Source organism: Puma concolor, chromosome E3 (genome assembly GCF_028749965.1).
Source record: "Puma concolor isolate L17-30 chromosome E3, mPumCon1.1.hap2, whole genome shotgun sequence".
In the NCBI taxonomy this organism is placed as follows: Eukaryota; Metazoa; Chordata; class Mammalia; order Carnivora; family Felidae; genus Puma; species Puma concolor.
In genome coordinates this window covers 41,768,608-41,794,190 of record NC_141682.1, presented here as the reverse complement: position 1 = coordinate 41,794,190, position 25,583 = coordinate 41,768,608, and the positions used below count along the sequence as shown (strand labels likewise).

The following is a 25,583-nucleotide window of genomic DNA, read 5'->3' as shown; positions in this document are numbered from 1 at the left end:
CGAACATCAACACCCAGCAGCTGCCCTCACCCCCTCCCCAAGGCTGACATGTGCCGACCAGCGTCCTGGGGCTGAGCAGAGGCAGGGCGGGTGTGGGGGCGAGGCAGAGGCTGGGGGACCTCAGTGAGGGACCCCGGAGGGAAGGGGTGCCTGAGCAAAGTCGGGGGCGCTCACGGTTGTCATCCGTGCCCAGGGGGCCAGGAGGAGGCTGCCCCCGTGTGGCACAGCATGGTCGTCTAGAGCCTCTCGGCCAGGGCCACAGCAGCATACCGCAGGTGCCCGCAGGCGTGCAGGGTTACCGCAAGCATCCGCGTGGTGCCGCCTTGCAAACTTCCTGCTGCCTTGCGCCCTGAAGCCTGAGTTTTGGGGGTCCCCGTCACGACCACGGGCCAGAGCCTCCCCGGGGGCCCCCTGACTGCAAACGGTCAGCACCACAGACTCCCCTCCTTCAGGCCCGGGGCAGCCAGACTCTCACATGAAGGTCTCTTACTCGCCCTGCTAAGTGAGTCTGCAGACCCTCCAGATTCACTCGAGCTGGGGGGCAGTGGGGGGGGGGGCACGCCCAACCCCAAGGGCAGAGGTCTGCACCATCTGGGCTGCCAGCATCTCGGGACTCCGGAGCACTGCCCACCTGCCCACCTGGCCACAGTCCCTGACGGCCAGTTCAGTGAGGGACAGGCTGACACACAGGGCCAAGGACTCCCTGGCCGGGCCAAATGGGGCCGAGCGGCCGGTTTGTGGGATTTGGGGATTTTGAACCAGCTGCTGTGGCAGGTGTGACCGGCCCGGCTGAGCAGAGTCCACCAGCCACTGGGAGGGTCGCCAGCCAGCTGCTGGAGGGTGCGGGGCAGCCGGGCTGGCCCCTTGCCCGGGCAGCAAAGCCCACAGAGGGTGGACGGGGCTGGGGGTGGCTGACCTCCACTCCCCACCGGCTCAGGGATGACGACCCAGCTCCCCCGGGGCCAGGGAGATCAGTGACGCCGGGTCTCGGCCTGAAAGCCCAGGTTCTCAATCCCGATGACGTGGGACATCCTAACCAGGAAGCAGGGAGGACATCCCCCTCCCCAATCTTGAGGTCTCAGCCAAGACTCGAGGGCCCTGGTTTGTGATGGGAGCGTTTGTGAACTGCTTGCGCCCCCAGGTGGCGAGTGCCTGCTTTGCTCTGAGTGATGCGCTGATGGGGGCCCTAGGGATGAAGGAGCCCAGGCCTGGGCCTGGCAGCACAGCACGGTGGGCCCACTGAGAGCACAGAATCAGAAGGGACCCCGTCCTCTCCCTCAGGGACACTACTGGCTATTATCAACAGCCCCAGGCAGGGCAGGTGCTTGATGGGGACAGGTTTGGGGACAAAGAGGAGGCTGCCTCTGGCGGGGGTCCCCAGATCTGGCCCCAGAAAAGGGTCTCAGTGCCAGAAAGCAAGGGCAACGGGGCTTAGGCTTTGGGTAGCTTGCCAGGTGTTAACAGCCCTTGTCCTATGGCCAGGTGGGCCCAGCCAGCCCCCGGGCGACAGGCCCCAGCTGTCCCCCTTACAGAAATGGTGAGCACCTCCAGGAGGGGCTGGGGCCTGGCTGTGGACGAGCAGTCACAGACCTGCAGGCAGGTCCCCAGGGAGTGGGCAGAGGAGAGACCAGCTTAAGAAAGTCCTCTGCCCCCTCCTCTCCCCAGGGTGTCTATGCCACCCACAGCTACAGCCCCTAATGCCCATGGCACTGGTACCCAAGAGAAGGGCTTGCCCGTGGAGGGCTGTGAGGCAGGGGGAGGTGAGGTGCTGGAGGGGCACTGTAGAGGGAACTTCCAATGGAGGAGTCCCCAGAAACCCCAGAACAGGCTTCCAGAGGTCTGGGGACAGACAGACTTGGGCCTACCGGCAGAATCAGGGCGCGGCTCTCCTGGAAACTTAGGGCAGTAATTATGACCCGATGTAGCTAAGGAGAACATAGGCTCAGAGAGGTTGAGCGAGCAGCTGAGGCCACACGGGAGCTTTGGGCTTACCGCCAGGCTGTAGAAGTGGCTGAGAGGCCGTGGGCGGGACCGGAGGCTGTGGGCAGGGTCGCTACGCCCAGGGTTGTGCTCGGGGCGGGGCCGCAGGCGGGGCCGCGGGCGGGGCCGGAGGCTGTGGCAGTGTCGCGACGCCCAGGGTTGTGCTCGGGGCGGGGCCGTGGGCGGGGCCGGAGGCTGTGGGCAGGGTCGGGATGCCCAGGGCTGTGCTCGGGGCGGGGCCGTGGGAGGGGCCGGAGGCTGTGGGCAGGGCCGTGATTCGGGCAGGGCCGTGATTCGGGCAGGGGGCGGTGGGTTGCGCCCGGGGCCGAGCCGTGGGGAGGGCTGGAGGCTGTGGGCAGAGTCGTGACGCCCAGGGTTGGGCTCGGGGCGGGGCCGTGGGCGGGACCGGAGGCTGTAGGCAGGGTCGTGACGCCCAGGGTTGTGCTCGGGGCGGGGCCGTGGGCGGGGCCGGAGGCTGTGGACAGGGCCGTGATTCGGGCGGGGGTGTGGTTGTGCCCTGGGCCGAACCGTGGGCAGGGCTGGAGGCTGTGGGCAGGGTCGGGATGCCCAGCGTTGTGCTCGGGGCGGGGCCATGGGCGGGGCCGCAGGCTGTGGGCAGGGCCGTGATTCGGGCTGGGGGGGGGGGGGTGGGGGAGGGTTGTGCCCGGGGCCGAGCCGTGGGCAGGGCTGGAGGCTGTGGGCAGTGTCGTGAGGCCAGGGGTTGTCCTCGGGGCGGGGCCGCGGGCGGGGCCGGAGGCTGTAGGCAGGGTCGTGACGCCCAGGGTTGTGCTCGGGGTGGGGCCGTGGGCGGGGCCTAGGGACTCCAGCCCGGAGCTCTCGTCCTTCCCACCCTCGCCCGCGGTTAGGGGGGCCCTATGGCTGGGGGCGGCCTGCCTCCCGCTGTGACCAGCAGATGGTGCCAGAGGCCGGCCCATGTCGAGGCCTCCTCTGACTCGGAGACCAGCTGGCTGGGGGCCGAGTGTGCAGGGCTTCCAGTGTCTCTCCGGGTCTGGGCCTAGCAGGGGAGAGATGGGACACGGCCTAAGGAGAGGAGTGGGCACAGCTACTGGGCAGCCCCTGCCTGGGGACCCGGCGGTGCGGACATCAGACCCTGGCTCTGACACCTCCAGACTGCCAGCAGGGGCGGCAGTTCCCCTGGGGGAGGGTAGACTGGGGTCTGCGCCCTCCCAGAAACCCCAGGGGAGGGGAAGCGGGTCCGGTGTTTCCTGTGGCTGTGCCTTCCGCTCCGCCTTCCAAGCTGTCCCTTCAAGGGCCTGGTGGGAGTGGGCAGGATCGAGGTGGGGGGAGGAAGGGGAGAGGTGGGGCATCACCCACAGCAGGGGGTCCAGGACAGACGGAGGGAACTGTGTCAGGTGGGGGGTTTGACCCTTGTGTCTCTGCCTCTGCCCCCCTTCACAGTGCCATCACCCCCCCTTCCCCCTGCAGCAATGGTGAGAGCCTCTAATTTGTCCTTGAGGCCTTAATTTGCTTTTCAGCCAATTATCACCACCTTAGCTTAATATTCTGACCGCACAGGGAGGGGAGGTCTGCATAGCTTTGAACACTTCCTGTGGACACGGAGCCCCCCTCCAACCTTGGCTCCTGCATCTTGGCCCACCCCCACCCCTCAAATGCCTGCTGCGAAGCAGGAAGGGGTCAAGGCCGAGCCCCAGGGAGAGCTGGCTGCTGACTCTGGAGGCCCCCTTCATCCTGCCCTGTCCAGACGGAGCCTGGAGGGTAGTTCACAGGCCTGCCCGGGAGCCCCACTCCAGCTGCTGGCTACTCCTCGTGACAGAAACCCTGACCACCACCACTGCCCCCCCCCCCCATCCATCAGGGTTCCCCGGGGAATTCTGGGAGAACTGACTGCGGATCAGGATCCGCAGGATCCTCAGGATCAGAGGAGCCCTCCCAGTACCCACTGAGGCCAGGAGTCGACACCCAGTCACTCCAGCACCAGCCCAGGGCTTGGCTCTTGCCGGGTGAGGACATCTCAGGTATCCCCTCCTCCTGGGGGCACCCTTCGAGCCATTCCCCAGGGAGTCCAGCAGCCTGGCTGGTGGGGGAGGGTGGGGCCCCTCCCCGGGGCTTTATCTCTACTGGGAGGCGGGCTAGTTTCCCCAACCCCAGGCGCTGCCCCATAGGGAGCAGCCCTAAGCCCCAAGGAGAAGCTTGCCGAGGGGCAGCCTAGCCCAGGGGTCGCTGCAGCCAGCGACTCGCACTCTGGTCCTCAGAGACTGGTGGGAGGCATTAAACTGTGTCCCCAGAAGATCCGTCTAAGTCCTCTCCCCTGTAACTGAGGGTACGTAAGCTCTTTGGAGATGCTTTCAAGGTGAATCAGGGTCATCTTGGATCGGGGGGGGCCCTGAACCAGTAACTAGTGCTCCCATAGGAAGACGGAGCCCTGGACACAGACACACGGAGAGGGGGTCCCTACAGGGAGAGCAGGCACGAGCCTAGTCCTACCGTGTCTCCTCGTGAAGCTCGGGGGGGCCACCCAGCCGATGCTCCCCACCCCCCACTCCAGCCACCAGGGGCATACCAGGCAGCTGGGGCCTCTGGTCACTGCTTGGGCTCCTGGTGAATCTGGCTAAACATTAGTCACCCCTGGAGAGGCTGCAGCCTCGGTGCGTGGCGCTGGGGGGTGACTCGGGCCTGGCGGGACCCAGAGCCGGTTCCTGAGCCACCCCAAATCGCTGGCTGCAGGCGTCTGCTCCTGTCGGCCTGGTGTTCTCCCACCGCCGGTCCCTTCCAGGCTCCGGGCCAGGTCACCCATCGCCAGGCCTGGAGATGGGGGCTGAGGGAAGGAGGTCATGTGCCCTGGGGGAGTCCCGGGTCTCTGCGATGTGAGCCCGAGTCTCGAGGTAGCATGCCCGTGGGATGAAATCCGACGCAGCGCTTTCTTGAGGTGGAAATTCCTCCTTCGCCCGGAAACCTGAGGCTCTTAAAGCCCCCAACCACTTAGATGGGACCCACCCACAACACGAGGCTCATCTCCTTTACTTAAAACCACCTGATGCGCCCACAGCACGAGGCTCGTCTCCTGTACTTAAAGCCACCTGCCGGTAGACGTTAGCCGCAATCACAAACACCTTCCCAGCGACATCTGTACCAGCGTGTGACTGAGTAACCAAGAAATGGAGCCTCGCCGAGTGGACCCAGAAAACTAATCACCACAGCTTGTATCGTTCTTGTTAATTCTCATTATGTTTATTTTTTCCCCTTTACAGATGGAAGCTGGGGCTTGGAGGTGGCTGCTGTCCCGGTCAGGGCTAAGCCGGGGCCCCCCAGCTGCACCCATCCATGGGCCTTCCCGAGACCAGGTTGCTGGGCAGTGATGTGTTGCCCACAGAGATACACCCACTGGCCCAGACCATCAGACCAGCATGTCCAGAGGGGCCAGCACGTCCGGAGTGGGGGTGGGGGGGCCAGCATGTCTGGCAGGGAACAGCATGTCCTGGAGGGACCAGCATGTCCGGAGGGTACAAGCACATCCTGGAGGGACCAGCACATCCGGGGAGGATAGCGTGTCCGGCGGGGGGGAGGCCAGCACATCTGGGGGGCGTAGCACATCCAAGGGGGATAGCATGTCCGGCAGGGGTGGGGACAGCACGTCCAGGGGGGACAGCATGTTTGGAGGGCCAGCTGGCCCGGAGGGGTGGCTGGCACCCTGGGGTCAGGGCAGCTGCCAGGGCAGCTCGAGGCCCCAGGGCGCTGGGGGGCTCCCAGTGGCCGTACTTGCCCTGGATATCTGTCATTTGCTGCCGACGTGTGTGAGCCAGGCAATGCATGTAGAAAGCTTTTGTCTTGAGAAAAATCAGAAGTGTTTTTGCTGGGCCTGTGTTCTCAAAGGGCAGCCATGGGCTGGAGCTCAGGGACCCCCACTTAGCGGGCCTCTGCTGCCTGGACGTGGAGGAGAGCCAGGCCCCAAGCTTTGCCACCGAGGTGAGGCAGTGCTCGGGTCTGTGTTTCCATGCTGACTTCTTCTCTCAATGTATTTATTTATTTTTGGGACAGAGAGAGACAGAGCATGAGCGGGGGAGGGGCAGAGAGAGAGGGAGACACAGAATCGGAAACAGGCTCCAGGCTCCGAGCCATCAGCCCAGAGCCTGACGCGGGGCTCGAACTCACGGACCGCGAGATCGTGACCTGGCTGAAGTCGGACGCCCAACCGACTGCGCCACCCAGGCGCCCCTCCATGCTGACTTCTTAATGACTTGTTCTCTAATGAGGAATTCTGTCTCCAGATGCCGTTTGACTCTCAGACGTAAATGGGATGAAATAAGGGAATGAGTCACTGAATCCTGACATCTTAGAAAAGATCGCATTCCGTTGGCATCGGATGAGCAGAATGGGCTTTTTCATTGATGCAAAAGTTGACTGGTGTGAACAAATCAGAGGAGATGTGTTCCTTTTGATTCGCCTCTGAGTGGGAAATCAAGTGACTTGGATGGGCCTCGAGTGTGTCAACATCAAAACACAAGGACTGTGGAAACTGAAAATGTCCTGTGGCCACAGCGTGTGTGCCAGGCGCATGGGGACAGGATGAGGCAGTGCCCCTCAGCAGGCAACTCTTCCTTCTACCCGGGAGCTGGGGCCACGGGGCACAAGGCAGGCAGTCGGGACGGGAGACCGGAGCCCAGGGAAGGCACAGGGGATTAGCCCACATGAGGAGTGCCAGGCCAACAGGCAGAGAAGGAGGGAGGGAGGGAGGGAGGGTTGAGCCCGGTTTCCTGCCCTGGGGCCATCTTACCACCTTATCACAAACTGGTGGCTCAGGGAACAGAAACCCAGCCGCTCACAGTCTGGAGACCCAAAGTCAGAGATCCAGGGGGGCAGGGCCAAGCCCTTCACCCCGAGGGGCTCGAGGGGAGGCTCCCTCCTGCCTCTTCCAGCTTCTGGGGGCTCCAGTCTCCGCCTCCGTTTTCATGTGGCTTCTCCTCTGTGTCTGTGTCTCTCCTCTTCTTCTAAGGACACTTGTCATTGGATCCAGGGCACTTATAATGCAGGATGGCCTCGTCTCCAAATATGTCCCTAATTACATATACAGAGACCCTATTTACAAATAAGGTCACATTGTGAGGTTCTGGGTGGACATGAATTTGGGGGGAAACTTTAACAACAGAACTCTGAGGAGCAGGGCTTCCTGGAGGAGGTGGCCGGGGTCTACCAGCCAGAGTGTGGACATATTTGCCCTCTGGGTGCCAGGCCTGCCATCTTTGGGCAAGACCCCTGTGGCCAGTTGACACTAGCTGAGACCTTGGAGTAGACCTGCCCGGTGCCAGGCCGGGGTAAGGGTGACAGGGGCCCAGGACAGCCTGGAGACGTTGTAGTTCCGAGGGGTGGCCCCCTGGCAGGCATGGGCCAAGGGGGCAGGGAGGGCACTGTTCGAGTACTGCCCGCCCGCAGAAAGGCAGGGGTCTGGGAGCAACCACGACGTCCTTCAGCAGGCGACGGGTACGCTAACTGTGGTCGGTCCCCACAATGGAATAGTGTTCAGCTAAAAAGAAATGCTCCATCAAGCCACGGGAAGCCACACAGGAAGCTCAAATGCGTGTTACCAAGTGAAAGACGCCGGCGAGAAAAGGCTACACTGTAGGGGTCCAACTACATGACATTCTGGAAAAGGCAGAACTGTGTTAAAAAAAACAAAACGCAGTTATCGGGGGCTGGGGGAGAGGAGAGGCTGAATAGGCAGGACAGTGACACTACTCTGTGACACTGCAATGGCGGAAACCGGTCATCGTCCATTCATCCAAACCCACAGTGTCCAACACCAAAAATGGGTGTCAGCTAATAGTAACGTGTCAACAGGGGCGCCTGGACAGCTCAGTCGGTCAAGCGTCCCGACTTCGGCTCGGCTCATGATCTCGTGGTCACGAGTTCGAGCCCCGCATCGGGCGCTGGGCTGACAGCTTGCTTCGCACTCTGTGTCTCCGTCGCTCTCCGCCCCTCCCCCGCTCTCAAAAACGAACATTAAAAACGTAAAAAATAATGGGTCAATAGTATCATTGTAACGTCGATCGTAACAAATGTATCACAACAATGCGAGACTTCATATAGAAGAAATTCTGTGTGTGGGGGGACAGAAGTATAGGGAAACAGTGCTCCATTTTCTGTAACCCTAAACCTGCCCTAAAATATAAAGTCCATATTAACATACACTATTTAAAAAAAAAAAATGACGAGGGGCTGGTTCCGGGCTCGGGCTGGCCCGGGGGGAGGTGTGGCTGTAGGGGTCCCGCCCGCAGGGTTCCATCCGGGCATCCGGTCCCCTCCAGGCCTTGCCCTCCCCGGGGCCCCTCCCAAGGGCCAAGGCCAGCTGATTGTCATCCCTGCCTGAGATCCAGAACTTACAGCTCATCGCTGCCCCTCCAAGTGCCACCAGGTCATTCGGGCTGTCTGCCGGGCTGATTATGTCACCGCTGCCTCCGGGAGGCTCCACGGGTGTCCTCAAGGACAGGGTAGGGACCGAGGCCACTCAAGGGGCTCTGAGTGGGGACGGAGACCAACCGCAGCCCCTCGCAGAGAAGGGGCGGGTCGTCCCCGCTCCAGACGCCGGCCATCCTGCCTGTCCCAGACACAGGGCTGACTTCTCGCCGGGATTCGGTCAAAGCCGCCGTCCGGGAGTGGGGTCTTTACTTGGTTACTTTAATGTTGCTCAACAAGGAGGAGTTAACGACCCTAATTGCGAGCACTCACTGGTGAGTGGCATCACCTGGCCGCCCCCGTGTCCTCCGTGGGCGGCACACACCCGTGGCTCTGTCTTTACCGCGTGGCTGGCCTGCACCTGTTCCCGTTGGCTGTCAGGGGGAGGGACCCGGCGTGCACGAGGCTGCGGTCTGGGCCGGTTGTTTCGTCAGAGCTCTCTTATCGTGTGTGTCTGAACGCAGTCCCCAGCCGGCCGCCCCCCAGCCCATACCCTGGCGACCGGCTGCCTGACCTTGCCCTCCAGCCGTCTCCTCGGGGCATTTCCTGTTCCCGGAGCCTGGGGGCTCAGGGTGGTGGTGGGGGACACTAGCCCAAACCCACCAACCCACTCCGGGGGCCTTAAGACCCACCCTGACCCTAGTGCAGGCTGCTCTATGTTGGGGGGAAGAGCCACCGCTCGCCCTGCCGCGGGCGATGTTCTGGAGCCGTGGCACCCCTTGGCCTCTTCCCCAGATGGGGTGTGCTGTCTGTCCCTCTCCTTGTTGCCTGGTCACCCGCGCTCCAGCTCCCTGCACCCCCTTGGCCCGTCTGCAGAGAAGGCTGTGGCCTTTGCCACCGGGCAGGGCTGGGCGCTGGCTCTGCCCGGTACCCAGGTGCCCTCAGGAAAAGGCAGAACGTCTCTGTTCATTGTCTGTGCCCAGGACAGCCGTGTTTGGCCGCTTGTCCCCAAAGACCCATCGGTGAGCGGGGCGTGATAATCCCCGCTTCGTGTCGTGGCTAATTTTGGAAGCTCACCGCCTTCCTCCTCCCTCTCGTGGCCGCCTTCCCTCCCCGCCGCCAAGTCAGCGCCCACGGCTGTACCTAATGCCACACAGCCCGGCGCCAGTCCCGGCCCTGCCCCAGGACCTTGTGTCATGCACACAGGCGGCCCCGAACGGCCACATCATCCGCAAGATGGGCCTTAGCCGCCTGCCCCACCCTGCCAGGGGTTAAGCCCACATCCCAGGGAAGCCTTGGCCCGGCCACCCTGCACAGCTTGGTGGGGGGAGGTGGGGCGGGGACCAGTCCGGCCTTCTGGGGAGTCTTTGGCAGGAGTGGGGCCGCTGGGTCACCCTGAGAGGCTCCTCCCCGGAGCTTATCATCTGGGGACCCAGCATCTAAGGCGAGGAGGGTCCCAGGTGGGCCACGCCGGGTGCAGACAGATCCCCACCTGGTGTCTGGCCCCTCTCTCTTCATTCACAGGCCCTGGCATGTGCCCTGCGTCTGGGGAGTCTGGCCCAGGGGCTCCGACCATCTTGCCTCCGGGGTGCCTGGGGCGGGCCTGGGGCCTCACCCGTAAACGCAGCCGCCTCCTGAGGGAAGAGCTGTCTCGGTGGGGAGGGGGGGCCGGGGGGGTCCCGGAAATGCCCTGGGGGTGCAGGGGGCTTCTCTGCAGCGCAGGGTGCCAAGTCACCCCAGTACCTCATCTTTCTCTTCCCCTGCGCTGACCGGGCTGGTGGCCCTTCACCCGGGGCCGGGTCTCTGCTCCCCGCTCACCCACGACAGCGTCATGCCCAGTTAGCGCCCACGGGGTGAAGCCTGCCATTCTGAGGGCTGGGGCAGCCCGGGAAGCTGCACTGAGGGTGCATCGCCACAGAGTGCCCACTGAAGCCCGAGGCCACGGCCAGGAAGGGCCCAACCTCAGGCCCCTGCAGAAAGCCCAGGGCCTCCCGTGAGCCCACAGCCGCGTCCGCCGGGTGGGGGGCAGAGACAATCCGTCACCAACACTCACAACCTCTGTAACCAGGACAAACATCACCGAGGGGCTGCGGTCTGGGACCACCAGGTGGCAGAGTGGCGAAGAACCAGTGTGCAGCAGCCAGGAGGGCTTCCTGGAGGAAGGGGCACTGGAACAGACAGGCTAATTACCTGGAGAAAAGGAGACGGGCTGTGCTGGGCAGGGATACAGCTAGGAAAAAGATTGGGGGGTGGACACAGCGTGGCCTCAACGAGTAGAGGGGGGCCAGCTTGGCCCGAGGACAGTGAATGCCTCACATCAACCTCCCCAGGGCCTGCCCCGGCTTGGGGACTTTTCTGGGGACACAGATGGGGGCCTCCGGGGTGTTTCCAGGTGAACCGGAGTCAGCCTCCATGGCTTTTGAATAATCACTAGGAGCCTCAGCACCGGTGGGGGCCGGAGTGGCTGGGATGGTCAGAGAGGTGCGCTCGTGTCCTGGGCGGGGGGACAGGCCTCAGCCTCTAGAAAGGGGAAGGGCGCAGGCCACGGCAGAGCTCGCCGCTAGGATGGGGGTCCCTACTCAAGGGGTCTGGGGGCCGTCCCTGGGGAGACCACTGGGCCGTTGTCCTGTTGCCATGGCTCCCAGCCGCCACTAATCCTCAGCCTTCTCTTTGGTGCTGGCCTGACCTCTGCAGAGTGTACCCAGATGTCCCCACACTTGCTGCTCCTGGGGACTCATGCCAGGAGCATGGGGCAACGGGGAGGGGGAAGGCGGACAGGCCACCTCTCTGGACACCTCCTTTCCCATCGGAGCCCCTGGCAGCCGCCAGGTGAGGCCACCCAGTTGGGAGGGTGTCGCAGGGGTCCCAGCCTGATGCTGGGCTGTAACCAAGCACCCACCCACCCACAAGGCTGTGTCCCCCTTGTGTGCCAGACGCTGACTCCCACACGGGACCCTGCGCCCTCGGGACACTGAGATCGAGGAAGCTGCTTGGGGAACCCCAGAACTTTGGGGGCCTCTGGCCAGCAGGAGCTGGGTACAGCCCATGGCTGAGGTGTGAACCACAAGGGTGTCAAAAGAGGCTGAAGGAAGGGGCGAGGCAGATGGAGGTGGTGGGGAAGGAGTCTGGGGGGCTTGGAGAGGTTCTCGGGGGATCCGCATAGAGAAGCCACAGCTGTGGACTGGGCAAGGCATGGCCAGGGATCTCCAGAGAGGGTGGAAAGGCCAGGGTTCACACGGGGCAGATTCGGGTCGGGGGGAGGGGCCCGGGACCCGGCCTCCGATGCCAATGTCCACCCAGAGCCCGGCCCCGGCCTAAGGCATGGCAGGTCCCAGAACGAAGCCCAGGGATTGTGCAGACAACCGGCCCTGAGTGGGGCAAGAAGGCATGAGCCCTAACAGCCAGAGCTCACGGGACGTGGGCCATAATCATACCCCCCAGGGCACTGTCACCTCCTCCACAGGCTGTGACCCGGAGACACCCGAGCTCTGTGCCTGTGGAGGACAGAGCTGACCACTCAGGCTGTAGTGGCCTCTATGTCCTCAAGACACAGACCCAGAGGTCCCCACCGTGCTCAGACCCCAGCACCCCCCTTCTGGTCACTCTCACTGTCAGATCACGCCCCTCGCGGTGGCCCGGCCCTACCATTTTGGCCCCTTTCCCGCCACTGGTCCCATTGTCACCCGTCCAGTCACAAGAACATGCCAAGTTCACTCCTGCCGCAGAGCCTTTGCATCTGCTGTTCCCTCTGTCTAGTCTGTTCCTGGCCTCACTGGAGTCAGCTGTCTCCTTATAGAGCCTGTCCCAGCCTTTCTGTCCCCACGACTGTCTCTTCCTCGGCACCTGCTTCTTTCCACACAGTACTTACAATGATTTAAAAGCACCCCCGTTAAATACCTCTCCGGGCCACTCTGGCGCTCACGGAATAGGCCCCTCCTGTTTTGTCCAGAGCGAATCTGCATCGTCCGGCGCAGGCCGGGCCGGGGAGCGCCGAGAACTACGTGTCTTCCACCCGATCGATTCCAGAGAGTTTGCGCGCATCTGCTGAGCTCGCGACAGCCCACACGCAGGTGCTCATGTGGTCCGCCTTCCTGGCTGGCAAGCCAAGGAGGACACGCAGCCTGGCCCTAGCTCAGCCCGCCTACGGTCCAGGGGGACATCCGAACCGCAGGCTCGGTGCAGCCATCGGGCCCTCCCGAGGGGCCAGGACCCCTTGACCTCCTGCGGCTACGGCTCCCTGCGGGACATCCGAAAAACGGCAGCCTCCTTGCGGGCCGGTGGGGACTGTGGGGGACGGAACAGTTTCCTCTCCGGGGCTCCATGTTTCCTTGGCAGGGGGTGTCCAGATTTACCACCACAGGGGTGAGGTCTATGCGGCCCCCTTGGGGAGCTGAAGGACTGCAAGGACCCAGCCTGGGGTGGGGGACGGGGGCTGGGCCACCTTTTGAACAAGGGGCCTGGGTCTGGCTGGGGAGGGGCTACTATGTGCCCCAGGGAGCAGCCCAGCGCCCCCCACGTGGAGCCTGCATGGAGACAGGCACGTGCCCCAAGCTGGACCCCCTGGTTCCGTAAGTGCCTTTTCTAGATTAAAAACATAACCCACATTTCTTGTACAAAATGAAACATCTCAGAAAAGCATAAAGAAGAAAGTACCTTGGGGCGCCTGGGCGGCTCAGTCGGCTCAACATCCAACTGTTGATCTTGGCCTGGTCACAGTCTCACGGTCCCGAGATCCAGCCCCACGCTGGGCTCTGCACGGGGTGTGGAGCCTGCTTAAGACTCTCTCTGTCTCTCTCTCTCTCTCTCTCTCTCCCTCTACCGTCGTCCTTCTCTCTCTCTCTCAAAGAAGGAGAAGGAGAAAGAGAAGGAGGAGGGGGAAGGGGCAGAGGGAACAGAAGAGGGGGAGGAGGAGGAGGAGAAGGGGGAGGAGGGGAGGGAGGAGGAGGGAGAGGAGGGGAGGAGGAGAAGGGTAGGGGGAGGAGGGAAGGGGAGGAGGAGGAGAGGGGTAGAGGGAGGGGGAGGGGGAGAAGGAGGGGGAAGACGGTAGGGGGAGGGGGAGGAGGAGGGGGAGGAGGAAGGGGAGGAGGGGGAGGAGGAGAAGGAGGAGGGGGGAGGAGAGAGGAGGAGAGGAGGAGAAGGGTAGGAGAGGAGGGGGTAGAGGGAGGGGGAGAGGAAGAAGGAGGGGGAGGAGGGTAGAGGGAGAGGGGGAGGAAAGAAATACAGGGTAACTTGCTGCGGTCCCCACCTATCAGCACGCCGTATGTCAAGGGCGAGGATCCGGGCGTCTTAGGGTTCCGCCATCTGGAGGCACCTCAGTCCTTCCAGCCAGTGGCTGCCACCCCCCCCCCCCCATAAGTCCAGGGTAAGGACTCTGGAGGCTGCTCCTTGGTGTGGGGAATGGACACCCACCCAGCGCCCCGTGCCCAGCAGAGCACGGCGCCCAACACTACCGGTTACAATCAGCTCAAACGGGGGCCCCGACCGCCCCACCCCACCCCGCCCCGCCCCGCCCCGCAGCCGCCGCGCCTGGAACCTTGCCAGAATGCAGCTTCCCAGGCCCGCAGCCCTGCCGAGTCCCAGAGCGCAGGTGTGAGACCCTGCACCTGTGTTTGGATCAGGTGGCTGTGATCCCGGCCAAGGGGACAGCCTCCAGAGTGAACGGGGATCCCCAAACCGCTCGGCCAGCTGGGCCCCGCGCCCGGGGTTAGTGGCCTCCGCCGCCAGACCCAGGCGTCCAGCTTCTCCGAGTGAGGACGGCTTCCGATCCGTCGACTTTGAGGAGCGCGCTGCGGCGGGGAGGGGGGACCCCCGGGCTGGGCTTTCCTGCCAGAGCGGACGTTAGAGACTGAGGCGGGGGCGTCGCGGTTCTGGGGCCCGACCGGGCCGGTGCCGCAGACCGCCTGGAGGGGAGGGGGGGGGACCGCGGGGACCAGGGCCCGCCCCGCCCCGCCCCCCGCGCTCGCCCCGCCCCCCGCCGCGAACCGAGCCCAGAGCGCCGAGCCCGGAGAGAGCGCAGCGCGGGCACTCGGCTCCCCGCCGCCCGGTGAGTGCCGCGCGCCCCTGCCCCCCGCACCTCGCCGGGGCCCCGCGCGGATCCCTGTTGTCCTTTGGGGGGGGGGGTCTCACTACCCTGCGCGAAGCCCCGCGCGGCCCTGGTCGGGGGTCCTGCCGCGCGCCCCCGCCTGCGCCGCCTTCTGCGCTCCTGCCTCACCTGTGTTCCTTCCCCCGGGGCTCACCGGCCGCCGCCCTGGGGGCCTCCCCCTGCCCGTCGTCCGCCCCCCCACCCACCCAGTCTCCGCCGCTCCACCCCCTCCCGCTCCCCGGCTCCCCGACCCTTGCCACCCTCCGGCCTCTGGACCCGGTGTGCCGGGGTCGGGGCGCAAGGGAGACTCGGCCCGACCCCCCGCGGTGGACGCGCAGCCCAGCTCGCCCCGAGGCTGGCGGAGGGTGGGCGGCGCGGCCGGGGAGGGATCGGCTGGAGACTGGCGGGACGGTGAGGGTGGGAAGCCGAAGCGGGGCAGCAGGTCTCAGGGGGCGCGGGCCGGGTCCGAGGTGGGGGGGGGGGGGGTGGTCTGCCGTCCGCACCAGGGGAGGCGGCGGCCAGGCAGACTGAGCTGTGGGAAGGCGGCAGGAAGAGCCGGCCCAACGTCTAGGGGTCCCGGGAAGAAGGGAGCCCCGGCATCCCGGGTCTTGGCCAAGCGCTCTGAGCCCTCCTGATGCTTCCCCAGCGGGAAGGCCCGCCCTGCAGGTTCACCTGTGTGCTGTCTCCCCACCCAGAGTCCACGCCAGCCGCTCACCTGCCCCACTGCCCGGCCCACCGACCCTGGCCCGCAGGCTGACCTGGGGTCCCGAGTAAGGGCAAGGGCCAGGAGTCCCAGTGGCCACGGTTGGAGGCAGTTCTGGCTGCCCGCCCCCCCCGCCCCCCCGCCATCTGCCGAAGAGAGCAGGTTTCCTGGGCCCGGCTGCCCCTTGGGGGAGGCCTGGGAGCCTCAAGCGGAAGGCTGTTGACAGCATCGATGACAATGACCCTCCATTGGCTCCGGGTAAAATGACCCAGATTTCTCAGAAAGTGTGCTGGGGGCGGAACGTGGCCTTGGAAACAAACGTGGTGCTGGGACCCTGAGGAAGGGTCTCCGCTGGCCAGCCTCCCGTTCACTGCCCCAGGCCAGCCCACACCCACCTTCGTCTCCCCTGGGGGGGGGGGGGGGCAGGGACACCAGTCTGCCCAGAGCTGTCTTGAGGACGGAAGGAGCATGTGTGGGGGAGGCAGGCCCGGATGCGGTGCTGGGGCCGGTCCTCTGGGTGTTGGCCCCTGCCCTGCGCAGGTCGGGGGAGGTGAGGACCCCAGGAACACGGAGCCGCTCCCGGCTGGTGCTGCTCTGGGTGGAGGACACCTGCCCTCTCCTGCCGACCTCACGTGGGGCCAGCCCGGGGAGAGCTGCGGAGCTCTGGGCACTGAGGGCCTGTCCCCTCCCCACGTCCCCGGGAAGCCTCCAGCCCCTTCTCCTTGAAGCCCAGGGCGGGAACCTTTTCCGACACTGGGAGAAGATGCTGGGCTGTTTGGGGCAGGCGAGAGGGAGCAATTATTTAGCACCCACTGTGTGCCAGGCACTGCACACAGCATCTTGCATATCTGAATTTATTTCATGTGTTCAGGGACTTTCCATTTGCCAGGGGCTCAGGGAGGTGACGTGACCCGCCACCCCCCAAGATCCCTGGCGGGACGGGAGGGAGGGTAGGGGGTCTGTTCCCTGGGCCACATCAGTGGGCAGGCAGTCCTTCCCTGGTGGGGGGCTCTGGGTCAGAGAGCCCCAGCGCGGGCCCGTGGCTGATTCCACACCCCCCCCCCACTAAATCCCCTGCCGCAGGAGGAAGGGCCCCAGGGACAATTTGCCACGAGTGTAATTTCTGTGACTAAGACGATTGCCACTTCTAAATAATGGCTCCTGTAGAACCGTGTTCCCAGAGGCAGGCGCCACTGTAACGACCTAGTTTCGTTCTTCGCGGCTCCGCGGCCTGAGGAATTGGGGTGTCTGTGGGGTGCCGGGGCTCCGGAGCCATCTCAGGGGAGCCCTGAGAAGCTTCTGGAAGGCACGGGCTATCTGAGTCAGGCCTGAGCTCACATTCGACTATGCCACGCCGGGGCCCCAGGCCCCAGCCAGGGACGCATCTGAGCTGACAGTCGCCCCTGCCTCCGTGGGTGAGCCGAACATCTCAGGGGACGGTGGCTTCTTCCCCTCCCAGCACTCGGGGTCCCATGCAGGAAAAGGAGCCAGAAGCCCCTTCTTGAGTATTTTTTCCCCAAATGTGAGCGGGGGCCTGGGGCACAGAGACCAACGGCCGATCTCAGCCCGAGTGTCCCCGGAAAGCCCTCCTCCCAGCTGGGCCCCCCGGGGAGGTGTGGACCCACCAACCCGGGAATGCCGCTTCCAGCTGAGGGATCCCCAGCTTTCTCTGGAGATGCGGTTGTCTCCAGAGGCTGTGCCTTGCCTTGTCTTAGTCACAGTCACTTGGCTCACATCGGGTCCCCATATAGCTGCCAGGGGCCCTCCGAACCAGGAGCAGCAGATCCAGCCCCACCCCGAGTGTCTCTCCCCCTCCCACGAACCTCCACCCGGAGGGGACCCAGGGGGACAGTGCTCTCCACTGGCTGCACTCGTCCCGATGCAAGTTCTCCGTCTGGGGCCCGCTGTCTCCCAGCTGCCATTCTGGGGGATTTCCTCCTCATCCGGGTCTTATCCGTCCTCCCTGGGGGCGCAGGGCTCCTGTCCGGGGCCGTCTCTGCTGCCGGTGCCCTCTCGTCCGCCCACCCCGCTCGCAGGGCCCTCGACCCCTCTCCCCTTCTCCGAGTCTCTCTTCAGCTGTGTCCAGACCCAACTTGATTCTGACTTTTATGGAGTTTTTTTTTAAGTCCAAATGATTTTTTCACACCCGAGAGTTGTGAATTTTCAAAAATACACACTTGCTCATTTTAGTTCTTAGACAGGAGCCAAATTTGTTTCATAATATTTTTACCCGTGCCTTATTGAGGAACCTAAACGTATTTATTTAAACAGATCTTGGACATGCTTGTCGATTCCTATTATTTTTAATTTCACATGAAATGGACCGGCTGGCCCACCTCCCCGTTGCTGCTTTTCTAGGGCCACATTTCGTAACGAACTTGGAGAGTCGGCCCATCGGGACCTTCAGGTTTCTTTCTGACACCTGCCTTTGTTCTTTGTTCCAGACACGCACCCCCGGACACCCCCCCCCCCATTTGTCTGCCAGAGTCCGGGGCTGGCCACCAGTGGGGGTGTCCTCTGCTCTGAGGAAACTCGGGGCACTGCGGGCCAGCCGGGCAGGGCAGGGGGACCTCTGGGCCTGAGTGGCCTTGGTTGGGTCCCCTGGGGCACTTAGGCCCCCACCCCCTGTGCGCTGTGCCCCCTTTCTCTTCCTGTCATCAGCGGAGACAGTTATTGTCTCCGGAGCACCATTGCTTTTGTGAACTTTCTCAAACATACGGAAAAGCGCCAAAACTACGTAAGGACACATGTGTGTCCATGACCTTGAACCGGGGATGTTAACATTGTCCCTTCTCTGCCTGTGCCTCTTCCTCCACGAGACCCAAAGCCTTGCCCCTGCACACCCCCTCTCCCAGGGGCCGGCCCCCGCTCACACGCATGCGTGTCCTTCTGGCCTGGGCTCCGTGTGTTCCCTGGTCTAGGGCACATAAGGACCTCACCTACCTGCTCCGCTCCCCGCCCTGGGCCGTGGCCGTGGAGGTGGCGGGCCGGCCCCAGAGCGCATGCCCAGAGCGTGTCCCTCACAGCTGTGATGATTGCACCCCGGAGCGGTCTCCTATGTCGTCCCCTCGGCCCAGAGACACCCTGCCCAGCGGCAGCTCTGAGGACCAGGGCACCAAGTCCTCTGGCCAGCCTGCGGGCTCTGAGGGCGCTCCTGAGGGGACAGTGGTCCTGAGAGCCTGCGGTGGACGCTGGAGGGGGCTCTGCAGACTGAGGTCTGGCTCCTCGGCCACACGCAAGGCCTGGCCCCCTCCTGATGGCTCCAGGAGGTCACCTGGAGTCTGGCCGTGGGGTCACCCAGGAGAGCAGGGCTCGGCAGGTGTCATGCCCGGCCTCAGCCGGGTGTGAGCGGCTTGGCCTGCCCGGCCGCCGTCCTGACCTCCCTATCACTGCCCCGTCCTTCTGCACCCGCCCTGCGCCGTCCCCTCCTTGCTGGCGCCATGGGGACCGTGACACCACCTCCAGGCCCCAGGAGGCCCTAGCCGACTGGAGGAGGGCAGAGGCCCAGCGGGGAGCTGCCCCCGGGCAGTTGGCGGGGCATAGGGATAGTCAGGGCTCTGGAAGCCATCGAGCTGCCAGCCCCCTGCTCCTTCCTCTCTGGGCTTGTTTTCCAAACAATTTGCTTAATGCGACTCGCGGCCGCAGCCGAGCTGGACGTGAGTAATCGTGTTTACCCGCCGAGGGGAGATCCTGCGCCTCCCGGGCGGGCGGGGCCCGGGGAGGAAACACCTCGGCCGGTAATCGCCCCGCGTCCTCCCTTGTCTTTGCAGAGAGGACGCGCCGTGCCCGCGCCCGCCCCGCCTGGCCTGCAGCGGCCGCGATGGAGCCTCTGTTCCCGGTCCCCACGCTGGCCGGCTGGAACGCCTCTGCGGCGGCCCCCGGCGCGGGCGGCCACAACGGGACGCTGGCGGGGCCGGCGGCCTCGCCGGGGGCCCGCGCCGTGGTGGTGCCCGTGCTGTACCTGCTGGTGTGCGTGGTGGGGCTGGGGGGTAACGCTCTGGTCATCTACGTGGTGCTGCGCCACGCCAAGATGAAGACAGTCACCAACATCTACATCCTCAACCTGGCCGTGGCTGACGTGCTGCTCATGCTGGGGCTGCCCTTCCTGGCCACGCAGAACGCCGTCTCCTACTGGCCCTTCGGCCCCGTCCTGTGCCGCCTGGTCATGACCTTGGACGGCATCAACCAGTTCACCAGCGTCTTCTGCCTGACCGTCATGAGCGTGGACCGCTACCTGGCCGTCGTCCACCCCATCCGCTCCGCCCGCTGGCGCCGCCCCCGGGTGGCCAAGCTGGCGAGCGCGGGTGTCTGGACCTTCTCGCTGCTCATGTCGCTGCCCCTGGTGGTCTTTGCGGACATCCAGGAGGGCTGGGACACCTGCAACGTCAGCTGGCCGGAGCCCGTGGGCCTGTGGGGCGCCGTGTTCATCATCTACACTTCCGTGCTGGGCTTCTTCGGGCCGCTGTTGGTCATCTGCCTGTGCTACCTGCTCATCGTGGTCAAGGTGAAGGCGTCGGGCGTGCGCGTGGGCGCCACGCGGCGGCGCTCAGAGCGCAAGGCGACCCGCATGGTGGTGGTGGTGGTCGTGGTGTTTGCGGGCTGCTGGCTGCCTTTCTTCATCGTCAACATCGTCAACCTGGCCTTCGTCCTGCCCGCAGAGCCCGCCTCCGCGGGCGCCTACTTCTTCGTCGTCGTCCTGTCCTATGCCAACAGCTGCGCCAACCCCGTGCTCTACGGCTTCCTCTCTGACAACTTCCGCCAGAGCTTCCGGAAGGTTCTGTGCCTCCGCAAGGGCTACGGCGCCGAGGACGCGGAGGCCGCGGAGCCCCAGGCCGACAAGAGCGGCCGGCTTCGGGAGGCCACGACGCCCGCGCGCGGCTCCGAGGCCAACGGGCTCATGCAGACCAGCCGGCTGTGAGCGCCGAGGGCCGGCGTGGCCCCAGGTGGCCCCTGCCCCCCGCCCGGCCTGCATTTCCTGCTGGGCAGAGCCCCACCCCAAGATTCGGGGGGGGGGGCCTGCTGAGTGCCCCACACTCCCTGTGGCCCGGACGCTCTGTGTGGTGCGGGGACCAGCTGTGTGGGCCGAGGCCATGGGTGGCCCTGCAGGGACAAGCTGTCAGCACCCCCCCCCCCCCCCAGCCCGTTCCCTCCATAGAGGCTGGGCTCCTGGAACGCTAGGGAGCGGGTGGGAGAGGCCGGGTGTCACCGGCAGTGCTCAGGGCGCCTCGACCTTATCCTGCCCCCAGCTCGTGCCAGCCTGCCGGGCCGGGGAGTGACCACTGGCGTGAGCCGGTGACTGCTCTCCCTGCCTCTGCCCTGCGGTCCCATGTACCTCGTCACACCAGCCCTGCATCACCTGGTCAAGTGTCAGTCTGTGAAAACAAAGACGCCCGAGGGTGCTGGGCTCGGGCCCCTGCCCCCCGGCACTGCCCGGGGCCCGTGACCGTGCTGACTCTGGAGGTGGCAGATGCAGAGGGAACGCGGCTGTGTGCGGGGAGGGTGGGCCGGGGCCCCACGGGGGACGGCTGGGACTGCGGAGCTCTCTCGTCCTGGAGACCTCCAGCTGCCGGCTGCCCACCCCCGCCACGGCATCTCCCTTCCTGGTTGGCCACAGGCATGCTTTGGGGGGCAGTGAGGGGCGGGCTGGGGGCCGAGGCTTCCGTGGCGGGACCGGGATGGGGGAGCAGCAAGCAAAGAGGCTGAATTGGGGGTGGAGGGTCGGGCCCCCGGGTCCGGGGGACACAAGTGTCCCGAGGGGTCCTGTGCAAAGGGTCTCTAGGGCATCGGTAGAGGCCATCCTAGGGAGGGGGCAGGAACCCACAGTCATCTCTTCTGCTTTTGGTAAGAGCTCTGGCCTGGAGAGGATGGGGGACGAGAGCAGCAGAGGAGAAATTTCCAGATAGCAGTGGGGGGAGCAGCTCCCAGCACAAATAGCAGCCACTTGGAAGGCGGCACTTGTGTGGGTGCGTGCAAATGCCAGCAAATGCCAGACCCCTGGGGAGCTCTGCCACCCCCAGACTAGAGTGGTCCTTCCACCCCCAGAAACGCCACCCCCTCCCACCGCCGCCCCGAGCCGGCGGTGCGGTCCTGGAGAAGATGCCAGCCCGAGACCTGCCGGGGCACCATGTGCCTTGGGCCTCTCTCCGAGGCTGGAAGGAGGACCAGAACGTGGGGGCTCACTCGGCCTGTGTGCCCCCCCCATCTGGACAGCCCTCCCTGGTGTCACCCCGGCTCACGCTCCCTGGGTCTGCGCAGAGCAGGACCTCCGACCCGCAGGAGGCGGGGGGGAGCCGCAGAGCCATGCCGGGCAAGGGGGAGGCCTGGTCAGTGCCGCCCGCGGCCCCGCACCGACCCTGGACAGAGGCCAAGGCCTGGAAACGCAAGAGCGTGGCGAGGCCGCTTGTGTTTGACAACCGATCTCCTGAATAAATTGGAGAATAAATGTTTGACTGTTTCCCAAAGCAAATATTGTCCCCGGAGCCGATCGAAGTTGGTGCCGATCTGGGTTCGCGGGTCAGCCGAGGCTGGGAGGAGGCAGACAGGCACCCCGGGAGGCGGGAGCCGGGACACGCAGGTGAAAACGGGGAAAGTGCAAAACAGCGGGGCCCAAGGGAGAGCCAGCCTGGGGCGGCCCTGTGCGTGTGGGGAGTGGGCGGGCTCGTTTGGGGCCCCTGCCCCCGGGCGTGTGGGGGCTCGGTTCCTGGGGGCCGGGGCAGCTCCTCCACGGGTCGGGGCCTCAGAGCCTCGCTGGTGACCAATCCCCGCCCCCCGCGGCCAGCAGCCAGGGAGGGAGGGTGCCCTGGGAGAAACTGAGGCTCGTTCGACCCGCCACCCACACCCCAGTCGGACCTCCCCCGGGCTTTGGCTGCAAAGCGAATCTGCTCAGAATGACTTTGGGGAGCGAGCAGATGGCTCGGAAATCTCTGCCCGAATCGATTCCTCCCGATTGATTTGACATCATGAGCTCCCGCCCAGGGCCACGCCAGCCCAGAGCGCCCTCGTGTGTGTGTGTGTGTGTGTGTGTGTGTGTGCGCGCATGTGCGTGTGTGGGGCCCCGGGCCTGATGGGACTTCCCCGAAGATTCTAGGCAGCCCCTGGCCCCTAGGTCTGGGTGGTTTCTGGGAGCTAGGCTTGGCCAGTGTGGACAGTGTCTGAAGCCGTGGGTGCGGGTGCGGCCCGGAGCAGGAGCCACGAGGACCCAGACACCCCCGCAAGCCTATCTGGGAACGGGAGCAGCAGGTAGATGAGGAGGGCCTGGGGACACCGGGGTGGGGGCACGGGGCCACCACGCTGCTGGCGGGCCCCGCGTCCCCAGGCCCTGAGAAGGGGTTGTGGGGGGGGGGACACAGAGCAAACATGCTATAGTGGCTGACCTGCTTTATGAGCTCTCTGCACGCATCGGTGCCTTTTATTGGCTGCTGGGCTCCAGTGGATCCCAGAGTGACCTTGCTCAGGAAATCCGGCCTGCGGGGCCAGGATGAGGCTGCCTCCGGGATGGGGTGCAGAGACAGGAGGGGTCTGTTTGCCTGGCCGGGCGGGGCATGGGGTGGGACAGGTATCCCCACAGGGAGGAAAACCGAGGCCGGATGGCCCCGGGGCTGTGCTCACAGGCCCGGCCGGCGGCGGCCGCTCCCCGGCCAATCCCTGCCAGCGGGAGCGATGTTGGGGTGCCCTGGGTGGGGCCAGAAAGGGCCCCCCTCTCGGGTGTCCTGGCGCAGGAGGGCGGACAGACCACGGGGAGACACCAGGAAGGACTTCTGACGGCAACGTGGGGGCACAGAGAGCTGTGATGTGCTCCGGAGACAATAGAGTCTTCAGGGTCACTGGTCAGGGCCCCTGCACAGCTTGGATCTCCAGGGAAGGGTGGGGACAGGGACCCGGAAAGACAGCTGGGTCTGCGGCCCCTCCGCCCTGGCCACCGGGCGTCTCTGTCCCAGACACCGCCATGTCCCCTCCTTGGAGCCGAGCACTCTGACCTGACCTGCCCGGGCCAGCCGGCACCACTGGGGCTCCTAAGGGGGGGTTGTTGAATGAATAAAAGGACGTTGAACAAAGGGGGCTCTGGCCAGGTTGGAGGCCTTACCCAAAGGTCCTGTGGCTGCCCGGGACCCCGGCCCCCCCTACCCTGGGGCTCCCTCCCACTCCCTCCAGGCCCGCCCTGTCCCCTCCTTCAGGATGCTTCTCTGCAGACAGCGCTGAGCGCTCTGCATTTGGTCAAGGGGCACCATCGGGCACCTGGGCAGGTCCCGACACAGGGTGGGGGGCGAGGGGCAGTGGCTCTGCCCGCACAGACATGTGGTTCTTGCCAGCCCAGCCCTTCCCCGACGTTTGCACCTGCACTGGAGTCTCTCTCCCAGACCGTAGCCCCGTGATGTGGGGGAGGAGCAGGCATGTCCCCGGAGGGAGACGGCAGGTCCTCCTGGCCACATGGGCCGGTTCTCCTGCTGGAGGACACCGATCGCCGAGCAGCGGGGACCGGCCGTGTTCTCTCCTGCTCAACACCCCGCCGTGACTCCCACTCTTACCCCACGTTTCCCGGGCCCGGCCTGTCGGTGGGAAAGGCAGCCCGCCCCGCCGGGTTGTTTGAGAAGGCTTCATACGGGGACATTCTGGCGTGGCGGGTGGTGACAGGTGCGAGGACGGGCTTACGAGAACAAAGAGGGGCCCTCTTTCAGCACAGGGCAGCTGGGGCCTGGTGGCCAGACCACCAGGAGAGCTGGGACTGAGGGCCCGCCCTTCTCTGCTCCCTGCTTCCCGCACCCTGCTGGGCTCCCCGTTGCCAGACATGCTGGGAGGTGGTGATTTGGTCCACAGGGGTCAGGGTGAAGCTGGGGAATGGACGTGGCGGGGGACGGGAGATGCCCAACACACACGCACATCCGTGTCCCAGTGGCCACGGGCCTGGGGTGCAGGTGACATGGGGAGCTGCCCCCAATCCCTGCCCGCACGGTGCCCAGCCTGTCCTGCGGGGTCTTCATTCAACCTCCCTCCTGACTCAGCCCCCAGCGGGCGTGCCCAGAAGTCACTGGAGCCACGCAGGGGTCCGCCCCGTGGCCGGTGATGCAGTGGGGGAGGAGACAGAGGTCACAGGAGAGAGGCTGCCGTTGCCTGGGGCCTCCTGCTTCTGACACCTGACTGTGGCCTCACCGCCCCTCTGAACGGTGGGTCTCTCCATGTGCCCCCTGGGCCACTCCGCCGGGGCCTGTCCACCTGGGTCCCTCCAGGGGCACGTGTGAAGGTGTGACCGGGCGCCCTTCGATGGAGAATGTCTGGACACCGGCACTCCGGCTGTCCCCCCCGAGCGGCCTCCCCCGGCCCAGGGCGACCCTCACTCCTTCCCACGCGGAGGAATCATCCAGCCCTCTGGTTTCACGTATCCTCCTGTGTTGTGTTTGGGCTTCAGGGCTGATGTGGAGCCAGCCTATCACTCAGCTGTTTGGCAAACGCTTCCACTTTGGGGTTTTTTTTGTTAATTTTTTTTTTAACCTTTATTTATTTTTGAGACAGAGAGAGACAGAGCATGAACGGGGGAGGGTCAGAGAGAGGGAGACGCAGAATCTGAAACAGGCTCCAGGCTCTGAGCTGTCAGCACAGAGCCCGACGCGGGGCTCGAACTCATGGACCGCGAGATCACGACCCGAGCCGAAGTCGGACGCTTAACCGACTGAGCCACCCAGGCGCACCATCACTTTGGTTTTTAAATTGAGCGTTGTGTCCTCTTCCAGAGATTAGCTGAATATTTTCACGTATTTTTACTGTGGTAAAGCGTACGTAGTCGAAGTTTCCCGCCTTAAGCGTTTCCAGGAGCGCAGTTCAGTGGCAGGAGGCACGTCCCCGCTGTTTGGGACCACGACCGCCGCCCATCCGCACAGCTCTCCCACGGCCCCAAACGGAAGCTCTGTGCCCACCCGTCCCCTGCCCCTGGGGACCACCGTCTCCTTCTGTCCCCAGGGGCACCCGCACTGTCTTCCCGTGACAGGCGTTATGTCACCGACCACGGCGTCCTCCAGGTCCATCCGCGTCCCAGCGCGTGTCGGAATGTCTCGAATAATATTGCATCGTGTGGACGGAGCACGGTTTGCTCATCTTTTCGTCATCCGCAGATGGTTTGAGTGGCCCTCCCTTTTAGAGGGGAATAACGCCACTGTGGGGGGGGGGTGTCCCATATGTTTTTAATGGCTGTGTTGCTGGTGGCTCTTTTACTCACCTGAGGCGTGCTTCCCTGGGGGTGTGCCCGACGTGGCGGTGTCCCCATCTCGGCCTCCTCCCTCGCTGGCACATCGGTCACCTGGGTCCTCCAGGTTCCCTTGGCCTCTGCCTGGTGGCCATGGCACTTGCCGTATCTCCCAGGTCAGGCCCGGTTTCCACACAGAGCAGAGCTGGGTCTCAGAATGTTCTAGATTCCCGTCTACCCGCTCTTCTAGGTTGTGTCCAGGGTTGGCCCACAAC

At 64.8% G+C, this 25,583-nt stretch overlaps 2 protein-coding genes and 1 long non-coding RNA gene across 3 annotated transcripts in view; 1 reads left to right on the top strand and 2 right to left on the bottom strand.

Moving 5' to 3' along the window:
* LOC147573235 (putative serine protease 29) overlaps positions 1 to 25,583 on the bottom strand; it is a 280,540-nt gene that overhangs the window by 100,368 nt on the left and 154,589 nt on the right. The window lies entirely within an intron of this gene.
* Positions 6,324 to 8,463, bottom strand: LOC147573241 (uncharacterized). The gene is made up of 2 exons (XR_015245331.1): positions 6,734 to 8,463; positions 6,324 to 6,405 (listed from the first exon to the last, which is right to left on the bottom strand). It is a non-coding gene; the product is annotated as an uncharacterized LOC147573241 (long non-coding RNA).
* On the top strand, positions 18,830 to 20,758 carry SSTR5 (somatostatin receptor 5). The gene has a single exon (XM_086691675.1). It carries the CDS (start codon positions 18,955 to 18,957, stop codon positions 20,050 to 20,052), a length of 1,098 nt encoding a protein of 365 aa, XP_086547801.1. The 5' UTR covers positions 18,830 to 18,954; the 3' UTR covers positions 20,053 to 20,758.

Bases quoted from the DNA above. Each gene is read 5' to 3' on its own strand.
- SSTR5 (XM_086691675.1), top strand. From the start codon at position 18,955: ATGGAGCCTCTGTTCCCGGTCCCCACGCTGGCCGGCTGGAACGCCTCT.